General features: G+C 47.4%; 1 protein-coding gene across 1 annotated transcript in view; it reads right to left on the bottom strand.

The window, feature by feature from the left end:
- GCN1 (GCN1 activator of EIF2AK4) overlaps positions 1-18,650 on the bottom strand; it is a 56,077-nt gene that overhangs the window by 1,303 nt on the left and 36,124 nt on the right. Inside the window, exons 39-55 of the mRNA XM_081966532.1 lie at positions 16,736-16,932; positions 15,604-15,746; positions 14,811-14,928; positions 13,742-13,957; positions 12,481-12,645; positions 11,222-11,383; positions 10,438-10,530; positions 9,453-9,596; positions 8,897-9,166; positions 7,904-8,017; positions 6,783-7,013; positions 5,989-6,182; positions 5,017-5,131; positions 3,532-3,628; positions 2,705-2,853; positions 1,812-1,919; positions 654-872 (exon numbers count right to left, since the gene is read on the bottom strand). Coding sequence (XP_081822658.1) covers positions 654-872; positions 1,812-1,919; positions 2,705-2,853; positions 3,532-3,628; positions 5,017-5,131; positions 5,989-6,182; positions 6,783-7,013; positions 7,904-8,017; positions 8,897-9,166; positions 9,453-9,596; positions 10,438-10,530; positions 11,222-11,383; positions 12,481-12,645; positions 13,742-13,957; positions 14,811-14,928; positions 15,604-15,746; positions 16,736-16,932 — 2,735 coding nt within the window. The remainder of the gene's footprint in view (positions 1-653; positions 873-1,811; positions 1,920-2,704; positions 2,854-3,531; positions 3,629-5,016; positions 5,132-5,988; positions 6,183-6,782; positions 7,014-7,903; positions 8,018-8,896; positions 9,167-9,452; positions 9,597-10,437; positions 10,531-11,221; positions 11,384-12,480; positions 12,646-13,741; positions 13,958-14,810; positions 14,929-15,603; positions 15,747-16,735; positions 16,933-18,650) is intronic.

An 18,650-nucleotide genomic window follows, 5' to 3' on the forward strand; every position in this document is an offset into this window, starting at 1 on the left:
GGTTTTCACGCCGAAGGCGGGACTAGAACTCACAGTCTCCTGGTTTTAGGCCCACCCAGCTGGCTTGTGTGTCTAAAGCAGGACTAGAATTCACAATCTCCTGGTGATTGACCCAAAGTCACCCAGCCAGCTTCCATGCCTGAGGTGGGACTAGAATTCACGGGCTCCTGGTGACTGACCCAAAGTCATACAGTTGGCTTTGATGCCTAAGGCGGGACTAGAGCTCACGGGCTCCTGGTGATTGGCCCAAGGTCAATCAACTGGTTTTCACGCTTATGGGCGAGACTAGAACTCACAAGCTCCTGTTTCGTAGCCTGGTGTCGTGCCATCACGACACCACACCGGCTCTCTTTATATTAAATACTTAATATTATGATTATATCGCACACTCTGTTGGCATTTTATTAAATGAAATAGAAATTATCAAACCGCTGGCAAGTCTAGCCTTTGGCTCCCCGCGGCCTAAGAGAAGGGAGACCCTTGCCATTTGGAGCCCATTTGGAGCCCATCAAATGGTCTCTCTCTCCCTCCTTCCCGACACCCATCCCAAAAATAAAAAGTGCAACAGGCTCGTTCTTCCCATCGCTTTCAGCTCCTGACGCTCAAAAATCCGGCTCGTAACCCATCCGCGCCCGTCTAAAGCTGGCCAATACCTGAACCGTCTCCTCGCCTCCTCGCATCTTCAGGAGGTTGACAATGGCCTGGTCACTGTAAGCCCTCACGCTGGTGTTCTTATCCTTTGTGTTGTCCAGCAGGGCCTTGAGGATGGGCTTGGCCACCGGTGGCTCCAAGGGTGGGAGAGGAGCTTTGTTGGCCCACCAAATCATCTTCTCCGCGATCAATTTGATGTCGCTGGATGGATTCTGAAGACACTGAGAGACGCAAGCGGGAAAAAGTAAAACCGGGGAAGCTCGGACTTGGCCCTGGCTGGTTATGGCTTCAGTTATTTCAAAGGCTGGGCTAGTTTTTGCGAAATAAGCTGGACACCCCGGAGAAGATCGAACAAGTTACCGTATTTTTCAGAGTAATAAGGCACACCAAGATTTTGAAGAGGTAATTTTTTTAAAAAAGTGTTTGCACTCTGCACACCTCGTTTTTTGTGAAAAACGAGGCCTGCAAAGAGTTTGAGAGCCCTGGAAAGTGCTCCTACGGGGCTGGGGAGGGGGAGGGGGGCAAAAAATGAGCAAAAAATGGCTCATGTTTTGCAAAAACGGGCTTGTTTTTTTGCAAAAACCAGGGCATGCACAGGCTTTGGGAGGCTTGTAGAGTGCTCCTGTGAGCTAGGGGTAAAAACAAGCAAAATAACGACCCGTTTTTCGCTCGTTTTTGCCCTCCCCAGCCCCCAGGAGCACTTTGCCGGCCTCCTAAACCCTCTGCGCGTCCATTTTTGCGAAGGGGGCGGGGTGGGGTTTCGGGAGGCCAAAAATGCTGTATTCAGTGTATAAGGCGCACCCAGATTTGCGCCCTCTTTTTTTAGGGGAAAAAGGTGCGTCTTATACTCCGAAAAATATGGTAAGTCTTTGGTGTCAATCCTGAAACTGACCTGACCGAAGCCATTTTGACCGCTTGGGTGTTGCCACGTTGGAGCTGAGGGACAGAGAGGGAGGGGGGGGGCATTTGAGATAGAGGGGATTCCGCTATGAATCGGCAAACTGAAATTCTGGGCTCCGTTGTGGCTGAAAGGCGAGGAATAGGCCACGGATCAGTAGTGGGCCGTGGCTCACAGGTTGGGGACCTCTGCTGTCAATTATTCTGCGGGAACGCCTGAAGGGCAGTTGTCCCATTCAAGCCAGCCCTTTCGGGAGCCTTACCTTGATGAAGAGATTGGAGAGCTTCGGGGGCAGGTTCCCGTCGTTGGCTTCTATGTGATGCTTCATAAGGAAGCCCATTCCTCGGATGCCGCTCACCGCGATGGGGATCTGCAGGCAGGAAATCAGTGGCAAGCAAAAAGCCATCGGGTAAGATAGAGAGATGGTAGAGATGGAGAGGATGGAGAGGTAGAGATAGGGAGAGAGAAGGGAAGAGAAGAGAATTAAAATTAATAGAATTAATAGAATTAGAATTAGAATAGAATAGAATAGAATAGGAATGGGAAGGGAATTAGAATTAATAGAATTAGAATTAGAAGGGGCAGGGGGAGGGAAGAGAATTGTAATGGAATGGAAGGGGAGGGAAGAGAAGGGAAGGGAAGAGAATTAGAATTAATAGAATTAGATTAGAATAGAATAGAATAGAATAGAATAGAATAGAATAGAATAGAATGGGAATGGGAATGGGAATGGGAAGGGAATTAGAATTAGAGGGGAAGGAGGAGGGGAAGAGAAAGGAAGAGAAGGCATCAGTTTAATGTAGTGATGAAAGCGCTGACTTAGATACCAGGAGACCGTGAGTTCCAGTCCTGCCTTAGGCATAAAAGTGACTTCGGGCCAATCACTATTTTTGACTTATTAAATTAGATGCCATTATTCTCACTGGCAGAAGGGAAGGGAAGGATTGCTAGAATTAGGTATGGCCAGTCCAGAGGAAAAAAAACTTCTGCCTCCATAAGTTGTGAATGCTCCATCACTGGAGGTTTTAAAGGAGAGATTGGACCAACCATTTGTCTGAAATGGCACCGGGTTTCCTGCCCGAGCAGGGGGTTGGACTAGAAGACCTCCAAGGTCCCTTCCAGCTCTGTTATACAATAACAGATGGAGATACTTACCCGGTCAGCGACCGTGTTGCTGAAGATCATCTCATGGACGCTGTTCGAATATTTGGGGGCACACAGTCGGCTGGCCGCCGTATTCACCGCAACCGAGAGGGCCAGGCTGCGTCCGTGCCTCACCATCCAGTCAATGCCGGACACATCCGCTGTGGGACAAAAGGAGGAGGGTCCTTGAGCCCAGCACCACAACCGTCCTTTCCCAATATCACCGCGCCAAGAAAAAAAGCAACCATTTATTTACACCTTTTATAGTTGGTGTCCAAAACTGAGGAAATGAACTTTTTTTTTTAAAGGCACCTTACAGGTTGTCCTTGGCTTACAATTACTCAGTTAGTGACTGTTCAAAGTTACAATTGCACTGGAAGACAGGTTCATGAGTGCAAAGAAGAGCAACAAGGATGATTAGGGGACTGGAGGCTAAAAGATATGAAGAACGGTTGCAGGAACTGGGTATGTCTAGTTTGATGAAAAGAAGGACTAGGGGAGACATGATAGCAGTGTTCCAATATCTCAGGGGTTGCCACAAAGAAGAGGGAGTCAAACTATTCTCCAGGGCACTTGAGGGTAGAAGAAGAAGCAATGGGTGGAAACTAATCAAGGAGAGAAGCAACCTGGAATTAAGGAAAAACTTCCTGACAGTGAAAACAATTAACCAGTGGAACAGAAGTTGCCTCCTAAAATTGTGAATGCTCCAACACTGGAGGTTTTTAAGAAGAGGTTGGATAACCATTTGTCTGAAGTGGTGTAGGGTTTCCTGCCTGAGCGGGGGGTTGGACTAGAAATATTATTTGTTCCTTCCATCCCTTCCTGGGAAGTTTGCCCACCTAGGAGATGATTCTGGAGGACGCCGCCGAGTTCTTCGTCCGTCAAGAAGGCACACATTTCGGCCAAGCAACCCGCCGAGGTCATGCGCGTCGCATCCTGGCGAGGGGAGAACAAAAACAACCCAGGAATGTTTCCATTTGCAATGAAGGTTTCTGGCTAGAAACATTGATTTCTTTACAGTACCAGCTTTCCCTCTGTGCGCCGCTTGGAGAATGCAAACGTGGGTTTAACTTTGTCCATTGGCCTTGAGACTGAGTTAGGAAAAAGTCCCGGCCACGCCCCTCTGGGTGGCCTTGTTCAGTTTTTTTTTTAACTCAGTCCAGCCTTAACGAGACGCAAATAATGTAGCTCTTGCCGTATTATTCGGGATTTATGTTTTTTACTTGATTAGTATCGGTGTTTTTGTTTAGTTTTATAGTTATCATAGTTTGAATTGACCTTTCTAATAGAAATTGTATATGAATATAAAATAGACATTTTCAACCGACGGTTAGGACGATTGCAACCAGCCCTGCCCTTTCATTGAGGACCTGTATGCTACACGAAACAGAAAGAGGGGTGATGAAATATCTAGGGCCTTGCTTGTATGTACACTTGAGAGCTTCTGCACTGGAGACAAATTGTGTGCCCAAACACACTTGACCAATAAAGAATATCCCTCCCTCCCTCTCTCTCTGTCTGTCTGTCTGTCTGTCTCTCTCTCTCTCTTCCTCTGTCTGTGTCTCTCTTCTATCTCAGGGGTGTCAAACTCGCCTACAAACAAATAATTCCCACAAATTGTGCGTCCATGTGCCCACACCCACAATTCAGTATGCCCTGCCCACCTGCGCATGCGCGCAAGGCCCCCTGCCCCACACACGACACCAGCACTATTCCGTGGCGGAGGGGGAGGAGTATTTCCTGAAGCCTGGGGAGGGCGAAAACAGCCTCCCCCGGAAGCCGGAAACAAATCGTTTCCAAACTTCCGGTTGACCGTTGGACTGTTTTTCACCCTCCCCAGGCAGCTTTCCTGAAGCCTGGGGAGGGTGAAAACGGCCTCCCTTGGCCCTCCGGAAGGCCAAAAATCAGTGGCAAAGGAAGATTGGACCATGTGATGGACTTGTGGGTGTGTGGGCAAGATCTTGAACTTTCAGCTGGGTGGGGAAAACCGGGAAGATTCAGGTTTTCCACAGTTTGTACCAACATGTCTCTCTTATTAAATTGGAACCTTGAGGAAAGCTCTGCCTTGGACTCTGATTTAATTCTAGATGATATTTGGAACGCTGACAGGTTCACCATCACGGCCCTAGGATGTCAAAAACCAGCTAGTTACCTACTCTGCTTCTCATCATTTCATCTTTCCTGTCCCCCGTTTCCTTAGCTTCTTATGACTATAACTTAGAGGTGGGGACTTCCAACTTCCAGAAATTCCCCCGTCAGCCAGGAACTGGTCAAAACAAACTGGGAGGAGTGATGCAATCCCCAGGTTTCCAGCGAGTGGTTACCTCTTCGTGGCCCAGCATGCTGAGAAGCATGGTGGTAATACTCTTCCGGACAGCGGCATCCACTTTGGCTCCTGCCCCCTGAGTGACAAACCGCAACGCTTGAAGCATGGTGTCCCTGAAAGATCCCAAGGCGGAGAGAGGAAACAGGAAGTCAGAAGGAGTTTAAAAAACAACAACAGGGACTAAACAACAGAAGCACCTCTTGCATGTTCTGGATTTATGACCCAGGCATCTCTGGGCTAGAAGGGACCTTGGAGATCTTCTAATCCAGCCCCCTGCTCAAGCAGGAGACCCTATATTTTTACAATAGCAGAGTTGGAGGGGACCTTGGAGGTCTTCTAGTCCAACCCGCTGCCTAGGCAGGAAACCCTATACTGTTTCAGACAAATGGCTATCCAACATCTTCTTAAAGACTTCCAGTGTTGGGGCATTCACAACTTCAGGAGGCAACTTCTGTTCCACTGATTAAGTGTTCTAGCTATCAGGAAATTCCTCCTTAGTTCTAAGTTGCTTCTCTCCTTGATTAGTTTCCACCCATTGCTTCTTGTTCTACCCTCAGGTGCCTTGGAGAATAGTTTGACTCCCTCTTCTTTGGGACAGCCCCTGAGATATTGGAAGGGATTGCTATAGCCTATTGCAGCCTCCGCAAGCCCCATTTTCCCACTTGCTGCAAGGAGGTAAATGGCTGGGAGGCAGAGGCCAAAGGGGGGGGGGCAGTGACTGGGGGGGGGGCTACATTCAGTGTGTAAGACGCACCCAAATGTTCACCCTCTTTTAGGAGTGGGGAGGGAAAGGTGCGTCTTATACTCCGAAAAATACAATACAAATGTTTCTGAAAATAACTCTGGGTTTTATCCCACAGACTTCCAACTCTTATTCTATTCTAAAAATGCGTTTTCCAGAACGAAACGCACAGAGGGGAAAATGGTGGAGGAAGCCTCAGCCCTTCCCGGATCAGCTCAAGTCACTTACCTGATGCCCGAGTCCTCGCTGGTTCGAATGCCGTTCAAGAGTTCGGTGAAGAGTGGGTCCACCTTGGCGTGGATGGCAATCAGCTTCCCCAGAGCCTCGGCAGCTTTTAAACGGACTACCCGGTTCGGATCTTGCAACGCTTTGGTGAAGGTGGTTTGGAGCTGAGGCAGGAACGGCTTCAGAGCAAGGCCCACCTGTCAAGGGGAAACGTTACACACCGCCGTTACCGCTCAATAGTACCCACTGTGAGAGGGCTCTTGTGGCTGCGTAACAGGCAGAGAAAGAGACTCAGAAAGGAACTTGTCAAAATATTCATGACTGGGAGAGACATGGGAACAAGGTCAGCCAATGAATAGGCATAGCAAGTAAGTCAGCCAATGGGAGCTGAAACAGATCTGTTTGTGTGCAGAGAATTGAAACAGAAACTTGAGCAGTCTGCTGCTCTGAGAAGTAAACTAACGGTCTGTCTGGCTCTGTCTGCTCTGAACTCTGAATGAAACTGTCCTCTCCTGCTTGTGTTCTGCTTGTAATTTCTAGCCAATGAACAAAGCTACCCCTAGTTCCACACCTTAGATGTAAATTTAGGGTTTATCTTGTCACGCTGCCAAAACTCTGATACTGCCCGTATATGAAGGGAGGGAGGAATAAGACACCCCCTGAAAATAAGCCCTGGTGCTTATTTTGGGGCCCAAAAGAAAATAAGACCCGGTCTTCTTTTTTGAAAAACACAAGGTAAGTCTAAGTGCTATTGCTAAGTTCTTTGGGGATTTCTTTCCCAGCGCTTCCTTGCTTACCTTGGCCAGGAGAAGACTCAAAGTTTCCAACAAAGCCACCTTAACGTTCCAGCTGAACCGATCTCCCAGGATCCGAATCAGGGGCCCGGTAATGCTGACGACGGATGGTTTCAGAGCTTCGGCGGAGGTCAGCTTAATGACCAAGCCCAAAGCTTTGGCCGCCTCTTCCTTCTGGTCGGAGTTGCCGGTCAGGACGCCCTCCCGTAGCATAGGTAGGATGGAGGTCACGCCCTGAGTGGAAGGAGACAAGGCAGACATGTGGTCAGCGGAGAGGCAGGGTGCATTCAAGGGGGCATCCCTTCCTATTCAACTGCCAAGTTTAATCAGGAGGAGGTTTTTCGTCTTTAATAACCTCTTGCTTCTTATCCAAGGAGACGTTAGAACCGAAGGAGCTCCTCGGAGGAGAAGCGAAACGTTTTCAAGGGGAAAAGAATACAAGAAAGTCCAGTTGCCTTTTGCCTTAGAATAAGTCGAATAGATTAGAATAGAATAGAATTTAGCGTAGAGTAGAGTAGAATAGAATAGAATATAGAGTAGAATAGAATAGAACAGAATGTAGAGTAAAATAGAATATGGAATAGAATAGAATAGAATAGAATAGAATAAAATATAGAGTAGAATAGAATAGAATGTAGAGTAGAAAATAGAATAGAATATAGAATAGAATAGAATAGAATAGAATAGAATAGAATAGAATAGAATATAGATTAGAATGGAGTGGAGTAGAATGCACAGCAGTGCAGAGCAAAGCAAATCAGAACAGTACAAATAACTTTATTGTCACATTAAATGTACACTAATCGGCATACGCTAAAGTGAAATTTCGTTGCGTGCAGCTCTCAAAGGGTCACCACCTCCAAAATACACCACATCAACATGACCAATAAATAAATAAATAACCTAATTATGCATACACCCACATAGATTATATGACACAGAGAAACAACACGCCTTTAGAAAAAGCACCTTCAGGACACGTTTGGGACACGTATGCTGTGGGACGGGAAGGTCCCTTCAGGGGATGGCCCCAAAGTATTCATGCTACAGTCATCCAACAGGGTCACCGTCCCCACAACAATAAAACGACGATGCTCGGAGCCTTGTCTGCCCCCTGCTGTTACCTTCTTGGGAATGCAGAATCCAGGCACGTGTTCTCCAGCGGCATCGTTGCCAACCATACGGATATCCCTGTGGAGGTCATCTATCAGGGCCAGCTGGCTGCCGGCGTCTAATTTCTAGGAAAGGAAGCAGAATTCCATCACACGAGGAAACATCCATCAATGACAGAATAAAAGAGCTGGAAGGGGGGCTTGGAGGTCTTCTAGTCCAACCCCCTGCTCAGGCAGGAGACCTTAGTCTATTTTCTTTTGGGTCTTTGACCTGCCACACTTTCTATTATTCTACTATGCAATTTTCTATGGTGGGAAAATGGGAGCGGGGATTGCACGGGGTTAGATGATATGTAGCCATAACAACATTCTTTCTAGAAAGCCAAGGTCATCCTTTCTCTCTGCACCTGACCGGAACTGGATGGGAGGAACTGCCAGCGTGGCAGTGGGAGATTGCACCATGGGATGGACTTGTGGGTGTACGGGGGGCAAGATCTTGAATTTTCAAATGGAAGGGAAGGGGGGGGGGAGAGATCGGGAAGCTTCCAGATTCGGGTTTTCCCAGATGTGCCAACATGGCTCTCTTAATCAATTGGAACTGGAACCCTGACAACTATCATGTCATCCCTAATACCAAGGATTCCACAGTGCTCTTTCTCTTCCTTGCAAACCCCACTGCTCACTAGTACTGATGATGTTACCCAATGTGGTAATGAGACGTCTACAAGAAAGCAATCAGGCTCAGAGAGCACGAAGGACTCCACAGTGCTCCTCCTCTTCCTTCTCCTCCTCCTCCTCTTCCTTGCAAACCCCACTGCCCACTAGTACTGATGATGTTACCCAATGTGGTAATGAGACGTCTACAAGAAGGCAACCAGGCTCAGAGAACACCAAAGACCCCAATGCTCAATCTACCACCAAGATTCTCCCCTCTGTTTCAAGATGGCCCATCGCCCCAAAGCTTGGCTCCTCCATTCTCCTCTCAAGACGGCTTCCAATGCTTACCTTGCTGATGGCGTTGAGGGCGTCCCAGCTTTCGTTCAGGACCACGGCGTTGGTGTCGTTAAAGAGGCGGATCAGGCCCGAGACCAGGTTGCGCAGATGGGCTGTGTAGTCAGCCTTGGTCTTGGAGCAGTAGATGTTGAGGATGACAGCCGCGGCTTGACGCCTTCCCACTTCGGCGCTGCGAGTTGCGTCCAAGAGATCCTCGATGATGATCCGCTGCCCGGCCTCGTCCTCTACCGACAGAATGACAGCCTGGCAGTTCAGCATCTCCTGCGATAAAGAGACGATCCAACCATTTGGGGGTTGTGTCAGAAACCTTTCCGAGACTTTCCCCATGTTTACCGTATTTTTCGGAGAATAAGACGCACCCTAGTTTTTGGGGGGAGGAAAATGAAAAGAAAACAAATTCTGCCTCTGCCTACCAGCATCCATGGTACACGGCTGACACATGGTAACAAGGTCAGCCAACGAATAGGCACAGCAACTAAGTCAGCCAAGGACCACCTGGCTCTTATATGAGGAGCCCGAAATCAATCTCATGCCGAAACCAACTTGCCTGCTGTTCATCGCTTGTGCCAAGCTTCTCCTTGAGGGCGGACATCATGGCGGGCAGAATGACGCCCAGGTGCCGGGTGAGAGCGTCGCCGGCAACCGAGGACAGGAAGGCCAGGACTCGGGTGTTGACGGGAGGGGAAATAAGCTAACGGAAACAAGAAAGGAGATTTATGTTTAATATTAAAGGAAGAAAACCATTATGTCCGTTTCTTTTTTATCTATCTATCTTATCTATCCATTCATCCATCCCATCTATCTATCATCTAATCTATCCATCCATCCATCCAGCTATCATCTATCAAGTATCTATCTATCATCTATCCATCAATCTATCATCTACATCTGTCTATCTATATATCTATATCTATCCATCTATCTATCATTTATCTATATTTATCATCTATCTATTATCTACATCTATCATTTATCTATCATCTACATCTATCATCTATCCATCTATCTATCATCTATCATCTCTATCTATCATCTATCTATCATCTACATCTCTCATCTATCCATCTATCATCTATCCATCTATCCATCTATCTATCTATCATCTATCTATCTACATCTATCTATCTATCATCTATCCATCTATCATCTACATCTATCATCTATCCATCTATCATCTATCTATCCATCCATCATCTACATCTATCTATCATCTATCTATCATCTATCTATATCTATCTATCATCTATCCATCTATTTTCTATATCTATCTATCATCTATGTATATCTATCATCTATCTATCTATCCATCTATCATCTACATCTATCTATCTATCTACCTACCTACCTATCATCCATCCATCCATCCATCCATCCATCCATCCATCCATCCATCCATCCATCTATCATCTATCTATCCATCATCCATCCATCCACCCATCTTATTTCTATCCATCCAAGTTAGATTTAGGCATTGAAGAAGTAGAACAGGAAGTGAGCATCTTTCAGAACCGGAAGAAGAGAAACAAACGCACCTTCGGCACCAAGTAAGGCAACACAACTCGACTCTTCACAGTCATAACCTGCTTTAGACCATCCAGGGCGAACTCTGATGTTTCGTCACATTCCTAGAGGAAGAGGAGAGAATAGAAAGAGTTCATTCCTCTCCAAAGCGCCTGAAGGCAGGACAAGGAGAAAAGCAGAGATCCAACCTAGAATTAAGGACAAATCTCCTGACTTTGAGAGCAATTCATCAGTGGAATGAAGTTGTGGGTGCTGCATGGCTGCATGTTTTCGAGGGGGAAAAAACTGGGAAGCGAATTTGTTTGAAAGAGGATGGGGCCGTGATGATGAGCCTGTGGCACGCCGAGCCCTCTCTGAGGACACCAGCTGGCCTTTGCGGGCACCGGAGCACCAGAAAATGGCCTGAAAACAGCCCGAAAAACACATGCACACACAACCCAGCTTGGACACTCGGTGCTGAAAAGGTTTGCCATCCCTGGTCTAGGGTGTATTGCTTGAACAACGGGCTGGATGAGAAAACCTCCAAAGTCCCTTCCAATTCTGCTATTCTATATCCCGTGAAACCCCAGGTATTGCTGGGGGGTCCCCGATTCAAATCCCACCAGCTGGAAGACAAGAGCTGGGCCTTGAAAGACAGCTGGTTCCTTCACCCAATCAATGGCCAACCTCTTGCCTAACGGACGCCCCTTCGAGCCAATCATCCAACAGGCAGAAGTTCATTGTACCCTGTTTCCATTCCACCCAGGACGTTCAGAGAGAGACGGTGGCGATGTGGCGAGACGTCGTCACCCTTACCAGCTGCTTTAACAGGAAAGGGAGGATGTCTTCCAGGGCCTGGAATCCGATGGTCGAGTGCAGCTGTTCAAACGTTTTGGCGGCCGCTTCTCGCACCTCTTCCAGAGGGTCGCACAGGGCCTTCCTGACGGTGGGCATGAGAGATTCAGAAAAGCACAGCACCTGAAAAGGAGGAGCAGGAAGCGTCTTCGGAGCGGCTGCGAAGAAGAGCTCACGACAACAAGCAATCAGGGGCAGAGAAGGGCTTCAACGCCTTCCCTTGAAAGAAACAAGGATATTCAGAAGGACGTCTTCCCGCAGGGAACTCCAGGGATGCGCTTGGAATTGGTTCCGGGAGGCGCGATGAGGACCAAAAAGGATGAGGACCAAACACATTTTTCCCATAAGGAATAATGGAGGGAGGGAGAGAGGGAGGATAAAATAGGGTGAATGGATGGGAGGGAGAGAGGTAGTGAAGGAGGAAGGAAAAAAGGAAGGAAGGAAGGAGAAAATAGGATGAATAGATGGATGGATAGGAGGGACGGTGGGAGGAAGGAAGGAGAAAATAGGATGAATGGATGGGAGGATGAGAGGCAGTGAAAGAGGAAGGAAAGAAGGAAGGAGAAAATATGAATAATGGATGGATGGATGGGAGGGAGGGGAGGGGAGGAAGGAAGGAAAAATAAGATGAATGGATGGGAGGGAAGGAGGAAGGAAGGAGAAAATAGGATGAATGGATGGGGGGAAGAAGGGAAGGAAGGGAGAGAAGTAGTGAGGAAGGAAGGAGAAAAGGATGAATGGATGGGAGAGAGGGAGGGAAGGAAGGAAGGAAGGAAGGAAGGAAGGAAGGAAGGAAGGAAGGAAGGAAGGAAGGAAGGAAAGGAGAGTAGTGAGGAAGGAAGGAGAAAATAGGAATGAATGGGAGGGAGGGAAGGAAGGAAGGGAGAGAAGTAGTGAGGAAGGAAGGAAGGAAGGAAGGAAGGAAGGAAAGAAGGAGAAAATAGGATGAATGGATGGGGGGAGGGAAGGAAGGAGAAAATAGGATGAATGGATGGGGGAGGGAGGGAAGGAAGGAGAAAATAGGATGAATGGATGAGGGGAGGGAGGGAAGGAAGGGAGAGAGGTAGTGAGGGGAGAAGGAAGGAAGAAGAAAAAGACAGAAAAGAGAAAAAAAATGAAAGAGATAAAGAGAAAGATTATAAAGCCAGCAGCAGGCAGGAAAGAAGGAAGGAAGGTTATGTACCCCAATCTTTTAACAACCCCTAGAAAAATTCACTTACTGCATCACGGCTGGTGGACTTCATGATTTCACTCAGGCCAATGCAGACCCCCTGCCTCTTGTCACTTTTTTCAGACCTTAGACCCTCTTCCAAAATGGGGATGATCTCCGGAAGAATCTTCTCCCCAAGCTTTCGCACAAGATCCCCCAGGGTCCGTGCCGCAATCTGCTCCCCCCCAAAAAAAAGATACAGGTGAGCGAATGGAGTGTCCCCCCCCTCCAATGCTCTCAACAAAACCCAATCTTTGACTGGTGATTGGCCACTCTCATCAAAATCGTGAATTGTGTCCCCAATTCTCTGTCTTGCCCGTTTACTGCAAAAGGAAATTATTCACGATTGTGGCTTTTGTAGGCAAAACCAGCATAGATCACTGCCTCCAATCGATCCTTGAGCGTGTATCATCTTACAACCTGTTCTGAGCGAGGCTTCCCGAGAGCCTGAAGCAAACTCCTTGTCCCGACCAAAACCCCTTTTATTAATTGACTGTGAATTCTGCTCATGCACAGCCAGCAAAGTCTTTCGAGGGAGGATTTACAGTCACAGACCTTCTCTGGCTTGGAGAGCTGCCAGGCCGATATCTGGAAAACCTGGCCAGGAGTCTCAGAGAATCAGGAACCAATGAAGCGAACGAATGGTCTCCTGCAAACTCCACTCCCCTTCGTTCCTCTTTTATTTCCTCTGGGAGGGGCCATTCATGCTCCACCCGTGGCCTTACTCCTAAATCGGCCCGTTCTTTAGCTCTTCCCTTCATTCTGCGCACGCGCACCCTGGGAACAGGCTCCAGCTGTTCTTCTGCCTCACTGATCTCCGACTCTGAAGGCAGCTGATAACTGGCATACGGCTCTGGCCCCCTCTCTGCCTCCGACACAGAGCCCTCATCCGAGCCTTCCCCAGACTCCAGGACTGGCCCAGGTTCCTCCCCAACCTCCTCCCTGTCCGAATCTGCTGCCAGCTCTGCTGGCCACTGGCGGGCCACAACTCAATCGTTCATTTAGTGTCCATTCAAAGATACGACAGCATCAAAGAAAGGGACGAAGGGCTGTTTTCCACACGTGGCCAAAGCCCCATGGATGAGCCAAACTGGGATGCTTGACCACTGACTCACACCTACGACAGCCATAAGTTGAGGACTCCCCGTACAGCATCAGAGGAAGAGATTTGGGGCGGCACGAAAGAAACAAAGACACGGCGTGCCGTTCAGATAGGGAAGAGCCTATCTAAACAGGTGTCAGAAATAAACCGCACGGCCCAAAGACTTAACTGTTCTCTTGTCCGCACAGGTACTGGCCAAAAATCCCAAGAGGAGGCCAAAGAGAGTTGGAAGAATCTCACGTAGAGTCCGTGGAGTGTTGGAAACGACAATTTTCCAAACGTGCAGAGATGCCTGGCGAACAGCCAGCTGGGCATCGGAGCGCCCCATGTAAAGCCCAGCCAGTACTCTGTTCCTTCGTTCTACGCCGAGAGCGCTAATTATAGCCTGGAAATACATAAGAATTTAAAAAAAAAACTTAAAAAAACAAAACTAGACCATTCTTTCCCCCTTTGTTTTAATCCCCACCAAAACTAAACATCCTTTTGTTTCTAAAAGGCCAGTGAGGTAAGAAGCTGGTGAGCTTCTACCGCTGCACCCTAGGGAGCAAAAATTAAATACGCAGACAACTAAAAAGGTAAAATATTTGGGGGATTCGGCTGACAGCAAGATGTACAGCAATGGAAGAAGATAATTATTATAAACCCAAGACAAATCGAGATGAGGCTTGGAGAGATGGAAAAATCGACCATGAATGGGCAGAATAGCAATAATTAAGATGAGCATACTATCAAGATTGTTGTTTTTATTTCGCACGATACCGATAAAGTGAAAGTACTTCGAAAAATCTTAACAAAATAATAACAAAATTCATATGCCGGGGGCGGAAAAAGCGAGAATTAATATAAAAATGTTACGAGATGCAAGATTTAGAGGGGGGTTTAGACTGCCGAAGTGGGAATTGTATTATCAGGGAAAACAAGGTTATTGACATTGGAGGGACATGATTTACAACTAGGCTGGCGTGCGTTTTTATGGTATGGGAAAAACGATATACATATAGTTATTTTCAAAGACATTATGTGAGAGTATTTTAACTTACTGCGCCTGTGTCTGGTTTGCTAATTGCACAGGGGCAGATAGGACAGCGCTCCAGAGGGTCAATGTCATTGCCCAGAGGATCATGGGTTGTCCCAGGGGTGGGTTCCTGCCAGTTCTAACCTCTTCTATAGAAGAGGTTCCACAAATCTACTGTGAATAGGCCGCAGCCCACGGGTTGGGGACCTTCACTTTAACTTACTTTGGTAGATTGGGCTGTTCCAAAATTATCATCCTCAGAGGCCGTCTCGGTTGTCATTTTCCCAGAAACGCCTGAAATGTGGAACAGGAGGTCTCCCAGCAGCTGAACTGAGCTGTATCTGTTTCAAAACACAAAAACGCGGATTGAAGGAAAAAGCAGGGCAACTGGGTTAGAACAGAGTAGAACAGAAAATAGAATAGAATAGAAAATAGAATAGAACAGAACAAAATAGAAAATAGAATAGAACAGAAAATAGAATAGAATAGAATAGAAAATAGAATAGAATAGAAAATAGAATAGAAAATAGAATAGAATAGAATAAAACAGAACAGAATAGAACAGAAAATAGAATAGAATAGAAAATGCAATACAATAGAAAATAGAATAGAATGGAATGGAATAATAGAGTGGAGTGGAAAGAAAGAGAAGAGAAGAAGAGAAGAGAAGAGAGGAGAGGAGAGGAGAGGAGAGGAGAGGGAATGGAATAGAGAAAGTAGAGTAGAGTAGAATAGAATGAGAATAGAATAGAAAATAGAATAGAAAAGATTAGAATAGGATAGAAAATAGAGTAGAATAGAGAACAAAACAGAACAGAGAATGGAATGACCAGCTGTCTGCAAGGAGTATACATCCTTCCATTCCTCACCTTCCAGTCAGAATTAAAGAAGCTTCTTGGATGAGAAGCAAAATGTCTTCAAAGCAAAAACAAGAAAGTCCAGTGGCCTCTTGCAAAAAAAAAAACAACCCACCTTTGGGACGAGCCAGGGGCCAGATTTGGAAGTCTGGGTCATACCTGATTCTCCAGAGGTCATCGAAGAGGCCTTGCTCCAGCTGTGGCAGGAACAAGGCAATGGCCGTCTCTGCATACATGCTTATAATCCTCTGCCCTGCACGGAGGGCCGTGTCCCTCACAAACTCGTTCTCATCTGCCAAGGCCTGAAAAGGGAACAAAAAGCCACACCTGTAAGCCACACAATTCTTTCTGCTCCGGTGCTGCAAGTAGACAAAGCAAATGATTGATGAAATCCCGGGTTGGAACAAGGCTTTGGACATAAAGGGGCTCAACGGCTTTCATTCGGGTATTTGTATCCCAGCTTTATTTCTTTTACAAAGAAGATGTTGAGCAGATCACCACACGTTTCTCCTCCTATTTTCCCCCCACAACGACCCTGTGAGGTGGGATGGGGAGAGAGAGAAGGAGACTGGCCCAAAGTCACCCAGCTGGCTTTCATGCCTAAGGTGGACTAGAACTCCCTGTCTCCTGGGGATTGGCCCAAAATCACCCAGTCAGTTTTCTGCCTAAGGCGGGACTAGAACTCACTGTCTCCTGGTGATTGGCCCAAAGTCACATGTCTTTCATGCCTAAGGAGGGACTAGAACTCACCTTCTCCTGGTGATTGGCCCAGAGTCACTCAGTCAGATTTCATGCCTAAGGCGGGACTCAAACTCATTGTCTCCCAGTGATTGGCCCAAAGTCCCCCAGTAATCTTTCATGCCTAAGGCAGGACTAGCACTCACTGTCTCCTGGTGATTGGCCCAAAGTCACATGTCTTTCATGCCTAAGGAGGGACTAGAACTCACCATCCCCTGATGATTGGCCCAAAGTCATTCAGCCGGCTTTCATGGCGAAGGTGGGACTAGAATTCACGGTCTCCTGGTGATTGGCCCAAAGTCATTCAGCCAACTTTCATGCCTAATGCGTGACTAGAACTCACGGTCTCCTAGTCGAAAGTCACACAGTTTGCCTTCCTGGCTAATGCAGGACTAGAACTCACGGTCTCCGCCTTTCTTGCCTTAACCCCTAGACCAAACCGGTTCCAGGAAAACCATCTCTAGCCATTCCCAACCTCCAGGGGATCTCTTTCAGGGGAGGTAAATCCACCCTTTTCTCCCTCACTTCAAGTCCTGCCCCACGGGGCTCTTACCTTAAGGATGCACGGTATAATGGGCCCGACGTAAGGGGTGAACTTCTCCCCAAAGGTAATGGGCAGGTAATTGAACATCATAATGTAACCGTCGCGGACGTGGGGAGCGATGTCCACTTTGCTGGCTGTAGCCACGATTTCTGGCATCAGCTTCTCCAGTTTCTCCATTCCCAAACCTGCCATAACCTCAGCCAAACCTGGAACACAAACAGTATCCTCCTAACCAACAGATCAACAAATATAACGCTTGGTCTTTAGCACACAGAGAGTCCTCGACTTATGACCCATCATTGAGCCCAACGTTTCTGCTGTTAAGCAGGACATTGGTTAAGTGTGCTTGGCCCCCCACACACATTAGATGATCTTTCTTGCTGCAGTCGTTAAGCGAATCACCGCAGTGCATAAGTTAGTAAAATGGTTGCAAAGTGAACCCGGCTTCGGCATGGACTTGACTTGCCGGAAGGTGACAAAGGGGGAATCACGTGGACACAGCAACGGTCAGAAATATGAGGAGAAGAGAGGAGAGAAAGGGAAGGGAAGGGAGAGGAGAAAGAGAAAGAAGGAAAGAGAAAAGGAAAGAGAGGGGAGAAGAAAGAAGGAAAGAGAAAAGGAAAGAGAGGGAGAAAGAGGAGGTAAGTAGGGAGGAGAGAAAGGGGAGGGGAAAGAGAGAGAAAGAAAAAGAAGGAAAGAGAAAAAGGAAGAGAAAGAGGAGGAAAGGAGGGGAGGGAGAGGAGAGAAGGGGAGAGGAGAGGAGGAAAGAAGGAAAGAGGGGGGGAGAAGGGAAGGAGAGGAGAAAGAGAGGGGAGAAGGAGGAGGAAAGGAGGGGAGAGGGGAGAGAAAGTTGAGGGGAATAGAGGAGAAAGAAAAAGAAGGAAAGAGAAAAAGGAAGAGAAAGAGGAGGAAAGGAGGGGAGAGGAGAGGAGAGAAGGGAGAGGAGAGGAGAAAGAAGGAAAGAGAAAAGAAAAGAGGGGAGAAGGGAAGAGCAGAGAAGAGAGAAAGAAAAAGAAGGAAAGAGAAAGAGAGGGGAGAAGGAGGAGGAAAGGAGGGGAGAGGGGAGAGAAAGTTGAGGGGAATAGAGGAGAAAGAAAAAGAAGGAAAGAGAAAAAGGAAGAGAAAGAGGAGGAAAGGAGGGGAGAGGAGAGGAGAGAAGGGAGAGGAGAGGAGAAAGAAGGAAAGAGAAAAGGAAAGAGGGGAGAAGGGAAGAGCAGAGAAGAGAGAAAGAAAAAGAAGGAAAGAGAAAGAGAGGGGAGAAGGAGGAGGAAAGGAGGGGAGAGGGGAGAGAAAGTTGAGGGGAATAGAGGAGAAAGAAAAAGAAGGAAAGAGAAAAAGGAAGAGAAAGAGGAGGAAAGGAGGGGAGAGGAGAGGAGAGAAGGGAGAGGAGAGGAGAAAGAAGGAAAGAGAAAAGGAAAGAGGGGAGAAGGGAAGAGCAGAGAAGAGAGAAAGAAAAAGAAGGAAAGAGAAAGAGAGGGGAGAAGGAGGAGGAAAGGAGGGGAGAGGGGAGAGAAAGTTGAGGGGAATAGAGGAGAAAGAAAAAGAAGGAAAGAGAAAAAGGAAGAGAAAGAGGAGGAAAGGAGGGGAGAGGAGAGGAGAGAAGGGAGAGGAGAGGAGAAAGAAGGAAAGAGAAAAGGAAAGAGGGGAGAAGGGAAGAGCAGAGAAGAGAGAAAGAAAAAGAAGGAAAGAGAAAGAGAGGGGAGAAGGAGGAGGAAAGGAGGGGAGAGGGGAGAGAAAGTTGAGGGGAATAGAGGAGAAAGAAAAAGAAGGAAAGAGAAAAAGGAAGAGAAAGAGGAGGAAAGGAGGGGAGAGGAGAGGAGAGAAGGGAGAGGAGAGGAGAAAGAAGGAAAGAGAAAAGGAAAGAGGGGAGAAGGGAAGAGCAGAGAAGAGAGAAAGAAAAAGAAGGAAAGAGAAAGAGAGGGGA

The sequence above is a fragment of the Natrix helvetica genome, assembly GCF_964273705.1.
Source record: "Natrix helvetica genome assembly, chromosome: 14".
Lineage (NCBI taxonomy): Eukaryota > Metazoa > Chordata > Lepidosauria > Squamata > Natricidae > Natrix > Natrix helvetica.